The sequence below is a fragment of the Rattus rattus genome, chromosome 1, assembly GCF_011064425.1.
Source record: "Rattus rattus isolate New Zealand chromosome 1, Rrattus_CSIRO_v1, whole genome shotgun sequence".
Classification (NCBI taxonomy): Eukaryota; Metazoa; Chordata; class Mammalia; order Rodentia; family Muridae; genus Rattus; species Rattus rattus.
This window is the reverse complement of record NC_046154.1, coordinates 39243436-39255313: the sequence shown is the minus strand read 5'-3', so window position 1 is coordinate 39255313 and position 11878 is coordinate 39243436. Positions and strand designations below refer to the sequence as shown.

The 11878-nt window shown below is 46.2% G+C and overlaps 1 protein-coding gene across 1 annotated transcript; it reads right to left on the bottom strand.

Annotated features, from left to right (window-relative positions):
* Positions 1-3650: 3650 nt before the first annotated feature.
* On the bottom strand, positions 3651-9102 carry Klf17 (Kruppel like factor 17). Its single transcript, XM_032919019.1, is given in 8 exon segments — positions 3651-3736; positions 3739-3848; positions 3850-3873; positions 3875-3927; positions 3930-4099; positions 4102-4342; positions 4345-4368; positions 9058-9102. Coding segments are annotated over 8 exon segments (753 nt in total).
* Positions 9103-11878: the final 2776 nt, after the last annotated feature.

Below are 11878 nucleotides of genomic sequence, written 5' to 3'. Positions count from 1 at the left end.
TTGTATTAAAATTTATTGGAGCTCAGACAAAGGAATGATAAAAAGTCGCCACCAAAACTGGCAGCTACCATTTGTTTTAGCAATGATTCGCATATATGATGAAGACAATAACGAGTACCAGTTAAAAACAATCCAAGAGCAGTTTTCGTCTCCGGAGGCTCAAGGGCAAATGGTTTTATCATACATGTTCAACTTGCCATACCAAGCAAGCTCACAGCATTTTCTAACGCAGCTCGCATAGCAGTTCTGACATCTACAGGCAGGGGTCAGTTCTGGTCACCATTGCTTCCAATTCACCCTTTTGGTAACATGTTATTGGAAAGAGCACCCATCTTGCATCCCAACAATCCTGTTGGTCTCACACATGGTCATGGGGAAGATAAAGACCAGTTCTGGCCCATCATTTCCCAGATGACCTGCCTCATAGAATAGGCTACATTCACCTAGAACAAGAGACTTCTGGTATCCCTAATCTCAGCTGCCTGGAGCTCGGCTACACAGGGGAAGTCCTTAATTTTAACATAATGTCAGATGGCTGCCCACACTTGTTATGGCTAGTGATCTCTGTCAGGTCATGCAGAACAGAGCCAGCACAACCAAGGCTATTGGGGGCTTACCTAGAGCATCTGGTGCCTGACTGCACTGAACATATTCACAAAGTTTTGCCCATGGTCTTTCTTGCTCCTTAACAGTCATGTAGTGACTTTTCGGCCTCAGTTCCACGTGCCCAGTGCAGGGCTCAACCAACAACATGTGTCGCGGTCCAGAGAGAACGAGGTGGCTAAGTCCTTTAGGTCTGACTATGACACATTCAGATGTCTTTTGTTCCTGGTACATCCTTAGTTGTCCTCGTCCCGTGTCGTGGGAGGCTTGTGGGCTGACTTCTGAGAATCCTGCTAGGGGACACTGTACCTAGCCAGGCTGAACACATGGTCCCTTAAGCCCTGTATGCTATCACCTTTCTATAGTCACTAAGCTACAGGACTGGACCTAAAACAAAAGAATATCTATAAAAGTGCCAGGTCTTAAGGAAGAGACCCACTTTGTAAAAACAGTCACAGATACTTGGGATCTGACTCTGCCACTGGCTTGCAACCCTTTTTCTTTTATTAGCTTAATGCCCAGTAAAAATGCCAATTGTTCAGGAAAGTTCTAGATGACTCCAGGGATGAGTTACAGGATAATTACTGTCCCCTCAAAACCAGAAAGCCAGGCAGGAGAGGGCAACCAGTTAGAGTTTACCTGAACTCCAGAACTTTCCAGGCAATGAAGGTTGCCAGTCTGGCTTAGCCTTATATAACTCATCTCAAAAGGCAAAACAAAGGCCAACGAGATGATTCATGAGGAAAGGTGCTTTGCTGCTAAGGCTGACCCTGAGTTCAATCCCAGGGATCCACACACAGATCACGGACTCTCAAAAGTGCGTGTGACGGCAATCTTCCACCTGGAGTTACTGTGGGTTTGTCCTCAGCCCACTCCCCCATTCCCCAGGCCACCCTCAACAGCCTACACGCTTATTTGGGACATTCAAAGCCAAGGAATAGGAAGGAGAAACATCAAGTGGAAAAAGAAAGGATGGGAAGTAGTCAAGGCAACAGTTCAAAATGGGCAACCTTTAAAGATGCAGGCCTGTCTGCTGGCTATTTTGGCAGGTCTCCCACAGGTTGTGCTGTCAAAATAAACAGTGCTTTCATGGGGTGAGGAGATTAATGCCTGCCTCTCCCTATCTCCCATCCAACATTTAGTCTCCTCACAAGGCTTGGTTTTGGTGGCCCATTAGGAAATGCCAGATGCCATGTCTTGAAACGGGCATTCCATGCAAGAGTGGAGGAAAGACAAGCTCTGGGGCATGTAGACAGTGAAGGCCAGAGAATCTGATGCTGTGCACATTTTGTGTCCAGTATCTTCCAGCACTATGTAAAAGTCTAGTATTCAAAGACCCTTCTCATGGTCTTGCCCCTGAAACTGGGAAGACCCAGGGAGAAACATGGGTCTTCATGGAACAGGCATGAGAGAGTTTTCATGCTTGGGGTTGATTAAGGTAAGAGCTGGCAGTCAAGTCTCATCTTCTGGCCCTGCCTTTCTCATCTGGCGGGGTAGGGGGTAAAGATTTGAGGAATCCATGATGGTGTTCAGAGCCTCATGGGCCTCCCATGAATCTTCCTGTTCCATCTGAACTTTCACCACCTACCCCAGAGATGATCTGTCTTGGGCAACAGAATCTGAGTTAGAGACTACAGTGAAAGAGAGAGCCAAAGTCCTCGACTGGGAGCAAGAGGACTAGCTGTCCATCTGTCTGTCCACAGTTGGCTTGAGGTTGCAGGAAGTCTTACTTGGGCAGGTGAGTTCTTGTGCTGCCTGAGATGGTCAGATCTCATGAACCTTCTCATAATTTCCATCAGATTTATGGTTTGCATCGGTATGATCCGCTATGTCTAAGCCATCAGAGTGAAGAACCCCATTTACAAACTTTCTTTCCAGTCACATATGTAGGGCTTCTACCCAGGGAAGAGAATGGGAAGAGTTAAATTAGGTACAAAAGCCAAGAGAAAGGAAGACCAGGGAGGTAAAGGCCACCAGATGAGATGGCAGGCTAATGAGCCAGGAGGGCTTGCCCCAAGCCAAAGAGAAAGGGCATGAAAAAAAAGCTCAAATCAAAGGATGGACAATTGGCTCAGGAATTATGTTGTGAGTTTGGTCTAATGCTGCTTGTATTATGTTGATCTGGGACCCAAAATTGCAAAGGGGAGAATCTGCACATCGGCTGCAAGACACTGGAGGAAGTTCTGCCCCCACAATCTGGTTTTGATTGGTAGTTGCTGATGCCAATGATTGGGCAGAGATACAGAGCCAGACTGAGGATTCCTAGGCAAGGGACCAAAGAGGAGGTGGCCTGGAGAAGGCAAAGAGGGGACACTATGCCTGAGAGGTACAGGACAGAGCCATAGCTGCTGCGTAGGAGCCTAAATGCAATGCTCTGGGTCCCGGACAGTCACGATGGAATATAAGTCAAAAGGATAACTAGGGAATATGGGAGGGACTTGGCCATAGAAGTTTAGAAGGGGCTGAGAGATGGCTTTACCACTGACTGCTCTTCCAGAGGTCCTGAGTTCAAATCCCAGCAACCACATGGAGCCTCAAACCATCTGTAAAGGGATCTTGATGCCTTTCCTTGTGTGTCTGAAGACAGCTACAGGGTACCTTGGCATGCATAAAATAAATGAAACAAACTTTTAAAAAAAAAAGTTTAGGAAGTGGGCCTTAGCCACTGAGCTGCTTAAGAAATATAAAAACATAAAGCCCATGTACATGTCTTTCATTCTAGAAACCCAGAACATTGGGGGTGGTAACAAGGGTCAATTGAGTAGAGTTAATTGAAAGTATTTGTTGTCTTGGTATCCCGGTTCACTGCACTATATGGTTGCTCATTTAATTCTGCCCATCCAGGAGATTTTCATCTCTGGCACTCAGGACATGGTACAGAGATATTCATAAAAGAAAACACCTATTCACATAAAATAAATCTAAGAACGGTTTAGGAGGAACCAAGGTTCTTATACCCCTTTCCCAACACCAACACATCATCACCTGTGTGTTTGCGTAGGGTGACTCCACGAGTGAGAGCCTTGGTGTAAGCTTTTTCACAGTCATCATATGGAGCAGACGAAGGCCTCCCCAGGGACCCTCCTGGTTGCCCCTCTTGAAGTACTGGAGGTCTCTCTCTGTGGAGCAGGTGGGGCTGCTCACACATGAAAGGTCCTTCCTGACATTTGACTGGAGTCACAAGTGAATCTTGGGAGTCTATAGGTAGCAACTGCTGGAACCTAGCTGAGACCATCTCAGGATTTTACCGAGTGCAACATCTGATTCATAGGGGGTCACAGCATGGGGCTCAGCGGAAGGCATGCCTGGGACCAAAAAATATTCCAGGTTTTAAAGAGCCCCGTGGTAGCAGGTACTGTTGGGGATACAGAATAAGGCATTGTTGGGGCACTGCTGGGGTCATCACTGAGACTCTGAGGAAGCTGGGCTTGCAGGCCACCCTGAGACATCAGATTCTCACTGAAGGAAATGGCCACTCCCAGGGTACCTGGATTTTGACTGGCATCACATGGATCCTCCCAATCGATCTCTGACAATAATTTGGAAGGTGTAGGAGTCAGCTGGGAGGCACCTGCACCACCTCAGGTAGTGACCTAATGAACTGTGGCCCCACCCCTCCCTCACTGCATCTGAATTCCTCAGCTGAGGCCATATAGGGCCTCATCAACTCTGGCAAATATTGAGGGGCTGGTGGCTGATGAAATCCGCTGTTTCCAGAAGACCCAGGCATATACATGGTTACACCAGCATCAACATCTCGTTATCCTGCAAGAAAAGTCACATGAGAACAAACTTCCTTTTGCTCCACTTCTAAGTTCCACACTCCCTACCCGATCCCTAGGACAGGCCAAAGGGTTAACTGACCATGGCTGGTCACAGGAGCTTGATGGTTGAGAAGAGACTGCTCTGCACTCTCCACTTCAGGCCGAGATTCACTGTGTAGCCCAGGGTTATCCTACTGCTAAGGTTTTCTGACACGAGTTACCACTCCTGGGTCCAGGGCAGCCAAGATGGAATATATGTTTGCAAACCAAGGGACCTCATTAGTTGCTTATGTGGCCACTGTGGTATTTGGATCTTTGGTGGCATCTTTGCCTGGAGCAGCTCATTCTGTCTGAGAATGGAGCTTTCCATGTTGTTAATGATAAGAGGGGCGCAAACTGTCAGTTTACCACTTTCTTCCTGGACACACCAGAATGGGTAGATTGAAAAGACCAGAGCTAGGAAGGTACTTCAGTGCCCAAAGCATTTACTACACAAACAGAATGTCAATTCATGTAATGCTGGACCCATTAACAAATGCATCTTTTGGGGCTGAGAGACGGTTCAGCAGTTAAGAGCACTGACTGCTCTTCCAGAGGTCCTGAGTTCAATTCCCAGCAACCACATGGTGCCTTGCAACCATCTGTAATGAGATCTGACGTCCTCTTCTGTGTCTGAAGAGAGCAACAGTGTACTCACATACATAAAGCAAATAAATCTTTTTTAAAAAGTGCATCTCTTATCCCAGTGCCATATACACTGGTAAACAACCAAAACTAGCCCCCTGTCTCAAACAGCGGAAGACAAAGAATAACATGCAATATTGTCCTTTGACCTCCCTCATGCATGCTCACACTACGTAGAGTCCCATACATACACATACAAATAAAACCTCTTGGCTGGGGTGTTGGGACATGCCCTTAATCCCAGCATTCCAGAGGTAGAGGCAGGCAGATCTCTGCATTCCAGGATGCCAGAGTCACAGAAAAAACCTTGTCTCAAAAACCAAAAAAAAAACAAACAAATAAATAAATAAATACATGATGAAAACCTCCTTCCTGCAGGTGGGTCCCAGGGATTGAACCCAGGTCACTAGGTTTGGCAGCAAGCACCTTTACCTGAGCCATCCCACCAGACCGCGTTTGCATTTGAGTAAAATAGGCTATGTCTAACTGTTAAGCACTGTTTTATTAATGGTGCATGGAATGAGATGTTTATGCAGGTGAAGTTTTGTTTTTGACCATTCTAAATACTAATGACCCGATACATTTAAAGTGCAAGTTGTTAGGTGAGGGACTGCAGGGGACTTCAGAGAACACCAATGTGGCCATTAGTCACTCGTGTTACACTAAAAATTCTAAGAGAATTCCACTGTTGGCATACTCCCAACCTAAAAGAATTCTAATAAGGTGAATCTGGGGCTACCAGGCTCTGAGAGGTCCACATCCGTACTCGGATCTGTGTTTGATAGACCAAGCAGCCTGGTCTACAAAGTGAGTTCCAGGACAAGTTAGGCATGCCATAAAGAAATTGGGAGCTCAAACTTAAGAGACCAACAGGAAAAAAAAACTCCCATGTTTGATCAATACATGCCTGCAGTCAGTTTGCTCTTAACCTGGGCTCCATATTAGACACAGAGCTGCAGGGTGAAATCCTATCTCATAGGACAAAGCAAAAATCCCATCTCAAATCCCATGGCAAAGGCAGCTATAAAGACAGGAATTCACCCCCAGGTTAACAAAGTGGCCAAGTCACTGCTGTTTGACTGTCCTGCAAACATTTTTTTCTTTTCCAAAACAAGGTTCCTGTGTGTAGCCCTGGCTGTTCTGAAACTCTCTCCACAGGCTGGTCTTGAACTCAGAGATCCACCTGCCTCTGCCTCCTGCCTCTGGAGGTGGAAATGGGAAAGTACAATTAGAAGTATATTATTTGCTGGGTGTGGCTGTCCACACCTTTAATCTCAGTATTCAGAAGACAGGCAAGCAGATCTCTGTGAGGCCAGCCTGGTCTACAAAGGAGTGAATTCCAGGACAGCCAGGGCTATACAGAGAAACCTTGTCTGGAAAAAACAAAAAACAAAAACAAAAGGATATTATTGTAATTAAACAACATGTAATACTGAGTTCTAGATTAGAAATATGAAAGTTTGATTCAATGCCAATTGTACTTTTTGAACTTAAGCAGTTTACCATGAAGAAAATAGTTACAGAATATATACAAAAGTTGTTGGGGTTGGGGATTTAGCTCAGCTGTAGAGCGCTTGCCTAGCAAGCGCAAGGCCCTGGGTTCGACCCTCAGCTCCGGGAAAAAAAAGAAGTTGTTATTAATTTTAACAGAATTAATAGTATTTTGGCAAGCTGGATACAGTGACACATGGCAGGCAGATCTTTGTGAATTAAGGGTCAGCCTGGTTTTCATAGTAAATTCAGACCAGGGCTGGAGAGACGGCTCAGCAGTTAAGAGCACTGACTGCTCTTCTAGGGGTCCTGAGTTCAAATCCCAGCAACCACATGGTGGCTCACAAACCATCTATAATGATATCTGGTGCCCTCTTCTGGTGTGTTTGAGGAGAGCAACAGTGTGCTCATATAAATAAATAGAAAAAAATGTTTTTAATTCCAGACCCGTGAGAGACTATAGAGATTCTAAAAATAATAATAATAACTTTCTGGCTATGCAGGCACATTTTTAAACATTAGAGGGGAATAGGACATGAAACTGCACCCCTTTAGTTAAGGACTTAGTGGCCGTTTATAAGGTTACTGAGGAAGGGCCTCAGTTATGGCACTGGTAAATTATTCGTGATGTAGTAATAAGCCCAAAACCCACAGGCATATATGAAATTCTGTGGGTTCCTAAAATAAGGAACAAGGGCTGAGAGATGGCTCAGCGGTTAAGAGCACCTGACTGGGGTTGGGATTTAGCTCAGTGATAGAGCGCTTGCCTAGCAAGTGCAAGGTCCTGGGTTCGGTCCCCAGCTCCGGAAAAAGAGAAAAAAAAAAAAAGCACCTGACTGCTCTTCCAGAGGTCATGAGTTCAATTCCCAGCAACCACATGGTGGCTCACAACCATCTGTAAAGAGATCCGATGCCCTCTTCTGGTGTATCTGAAGACAACTACAGTGTACTTATATATAATAAATGAATAAATCTTTAAAAAAAAAAATAAGGAACAAGACATAACCATTTAAACTCAGCGCAATCTTTTTTTTTTTCTTTTTTTTTTTTTCGAGCTGAGACCAACCCAGGGCCTTGCGCTAGGCAAGTGTCTCACCGCTGAGCTAAATCCCCAACCCCTCAGCGTGCAATCTTAAAAAGGGCATGAGAGGAGAAGTTGGAGGAGATCTGAGGGAAAACGGGATTAACGTACTCAGTATGCATCATACACCTGTAAAATAAACCAGTGCGCGGCAAGCCCTCAAGTCAGAGTAGACTTGTGCCAGGCTTGTGGGGAGACTGGCTATGTGGGTGCATTCCTTAGTCTCAGCACTCAGGAGGCAGAGCCACATGGGTCTGTGAGTTAGAGGCTAGCCTGGTCTATATAATGAATTCTAGGATAGCCAGGCTATGTAGAGACTTTCTCAAAAAAGCTTGTGGAGGATTCCTTCTGGGGTGCTTGGCCTCTTCCTGTCAGGGGTAGCCCTCTATTTTCCAAACATTTCCCACCAGTTCTGGTTCCATAATGTTCCCCATGTTCAGATTCTCCTCTGTAGGCTAAGGCTCACTATTTAACCCCTCACTGGATTATCACAATAGCTTTCTAAGTATGACCTTCAAGTGAGCCTCCATATTCTCTGAAAACTTCTGGAGGGAGTGTTTGAGTTAGAGGCTTTAATATTTCTGTTATTAAAGACAGATGTGGTGACACACACCTTTAATCCCACCAAAAAATAAATTAAGCATAATGACACACCCTTAATCCCAGCACTTGGAAGGCAGAGGCAAGCCAGTCTCTGAGCTTGAGGCTACTCCGGTCAACATAACCCAGAATAGGAGGTTATGTTGACCTAGAGACCGCGTCTCAAAATAAATAAAATTGTTAAATTTTAAAAAATGGCATGGTGACTCATACCTTTTAATCCCAGCACTCTGGAAGCAGAGGCAGGTAGACCTGAGTCTGAGGCCAGCTTGGTCTACAGAACGAATTCCAAGGCAGCCAGGGCTACACAGAAGAACTACCTACCTTTCAACCTCCCCACTACCCTAACCACGCCCCCCACCCAAAAAATGCCAGTGGAGTCTGGCAAAGGAGTCCAATAAATAAATGTCCTCCCCAGCATTCCCACAGGACAATCGCTCTCAAAATCCCTGGTCTACCCAGAGTTCCAGGATAGCCAGGGCTCACAGAGACGCCATCTTTAAACTCCTTCCCCAAAAAAAAAAAAAAAGGAAGGAAAGAAGGAAAGATGGAAGGAAGGAAGGAAAAAAGTAATCTACTCTATTAGTGGAGTTTGGCAAAGGGATCCAATTAGTAAGATTTTCCTCCCCACCCTTCCCATGGTACATAGATTTCTCTCTCTAAACTTCAGCTGAACCCTTCCACCTTCACCACCCAACACAGGCTCTAACGCTTGCTTTAAAAACACACTTGATTAACTAACAAGCCTCCCTTTGACTTGGGCCCCCTTCCCCTCCACCTTCAATCCATTCTCCACCAACACCTGCACCACCCTAGGATGGGCCCCAGACTCACCATGGGAGACTGGTGCATAGCCTGCTGCTCATTGTCCTGCTCCATGTCGGCTGAGTCCCAAGTTCAGAACAAACCGGGAGATTAGCCTGGCGCCACACACACCGTCACAGGCGTGGATCCCAACACCGCTACGCCATAATCCCACAATGGCTGCGTGGAGCTTTTATTTGCCCCTGAGCGGCTGGGCGGAGTCAAGGCCACACCCACCCAATGCCTCCCAGCCCATCATCCATCCAGTTCCACAACTTTACTGGACTTTACCACTTTTTAAAGACACTGTGTCTGCCCTTCTCCACCTAGACCCTCTAACCTACAGTTTTGAGCAACTGTTTGACCCAAACGGGTTTTGGGGAAACCGCGATCTGAGACTTCAGTCAAGACAGCCTCTTTAATCTCAGTGGAGAAACAGAAGATTTGATGACAGAGGCAGGGCGGGTACACAAGCCTCTGCAGACAAAAGAGACGCCATAATCCCTCCAGACTAACGCAGTAGGTTTTCATAGGGCAGGATCGATGGTTCCCGCTAAGGATGAGCACCTCTGTCCTTTCTCCACGCAAAGTGAAGCCCGGATGCCCACACCATACAATTTAGGCATCCCACAGTATTAACCATACCTTGTGTGTGGGCACTGATTCTCTGTAACTCCAGTTCTAGGAGATTGGACACCCTCTTCTGATTGCCTTGGGGACCAGGCATGAACACAGTGACCATGCATACATGCAAAATACTCATCATAAAAATAAATGTTAAAAAAAAGATTTCTGGAGAGGAATAAGCCAAACAGACAGATCTCTGAGTTCAAGACCACCCTGACCTATATATTGAGTTCCTGAATGGCCAGACCACATCGCAAAATTAAAATTAAAATTAAGTTAGTGATATGCTTTTGAATCGGCATAGTGGCACACAGCTGTAATCCCAGTGTAAAGACAGGAGGATGCTGAGTGTGGGAAGTCTGTGCAGTGAGGACAGTGACACTGTCTGTGCAGTGAGGACAGTAACACTGTGCAGTGAGGACAGTAAGACTCTGTCCCTGCAAAAACAAACAAAAAAACAAGCAAACCATTAGCAAAACAAAAAGGGGTGTGTGTTCATGTGTGTGTGTGTGTGTGTGTGTGTGTGTGTGTGTGAATGACTGTCCTTGGTTAGTGTGTGACATCCTAAGATAACAAGCAGAAGGTTGTGCTTTACTGGGTTGATGGGGGAGAGGGGACTGTGGGGGACACTTCTGAGTCCTGGGAGGTGGCTGGTGCCCTTCCCCTTTGCAGGGAACACTTACAGAGAGGCACTCTGTAGGAATGGACTCATTTGTCTATGCGGCATCCAATCGGGAAGCAAATCAGGACGGAATGAAGAAATCAGACCTGAAGCTGTGAGGATGGATAGAGAGGGAGGGGGCTCAGGCCACACATCTAAGCCAGGCTTGACCTGTGGGAGACGATCAGTGACAGGCAGCCAGACAGAGAGGAGCTTTAAGCAACGACAGGTTTTCCTCACTGACCCTGTTCTTGTTTGTTTCAAGACTTGGTTTTTCTGTGTAGCCCTGGCTGTCTTGGAACTTACTCTGTAGACCAGGCTGGCCTCCAACTCAGAGATCCACCACCTGCCTCTACCTCTGTAGTGCTGGGATTAAAGGTGTGTACTGGGGTTGGGGATTTAGCTCAGTGGTAGATAGCAAGCGCAAGGCCCTGGGTTCGGTCCCCAGCTCCGAAAAAAAAAAAAAGGTGTGTACCACCAGGCTCTGGCAAGTTGTTCCCACCCCAGCCTCCACTCCCTAGAGACTCTCACTTTGTAACCTAAGCTGGCCCCAGACACCCTCCTATGACCTGTGGCTTGAATTATTTGTCTGATCAAATCATTTAAACTGGGTTGCTGCTGTTGCTGTTATCTGTGTTTTAAAGGCTCGTGCCTTCAGTCCTATGCCCTTGGGGAAGAAAAGGAGCCTTTTGTGAGCAAGACTGGGGGTTTTTAGTCTGTCACGTGATTAGGGAGTGAACAAGGAAACCACAGCCCTTTGAGGAAATAAGCATCTTATTGGGGACACCCAGCACATTCTCTGCCTTTCTGGGAGTACGAAAATTAAGGACCTCTGTTTTCACTGGTTTAGCAAGACTAATGAGGACTATATAAATCCAATTTTGCCCTCCAAAAGACAAAGAAGCTAAACTTCTAACACAAGTGGGATAAACAAAATGAAATCATTTCTTGTAGAAGGTGCTAGCGGGATATGTTTGGTTTTTTATTTTGTTTTGTTTTGAGTCAGGTGTGGTGGTACTCGCCTGAATTTCAGCCCTTGGGAGTCAGAGATCTCTGAGTCTGAGGCCAGGTCTACAGAGTGAGTTCCGGGGCAGCTAGAGAGCTACATGGCGAGAGCCTATCTACAAAATCAAAGCAAAAAACAAAACTTTTTCTCTTAGTTTTTAGTCTCTTAGACATTTTGTGGCTGCCTCCTGAGTGCTGGAATTAAAGCTGTGGGCCACCACTGCCCAGCCGAATCCCTTTTTCTTTGCTTTCCCTATTTTTTTGCCCTATTTTCCCTATTTTTCCTGAAAATTGAGGGATTTTCTGTCATGATCACATTTAAAAAAAAAAAGACTTTGAGAAAAGACAGAGAACCATGAAGTAGAGCTGGAGAGAAGGCTGGACGATTAAGAAATGCTGATCCTGCAAGAGCAGTGTGTGCTCTGGGCCACCAGGCCATCCCTCTAGCCCCACTCTCATGTTTTCCAACTGTGCGTGCATTTGTGCATGCGTGTGCGTGTGCGTGTGTGTGCGTGTACAGGTGTCCTCAGAGGCCAGAAAAAGGAGTCAGGTCCCGTG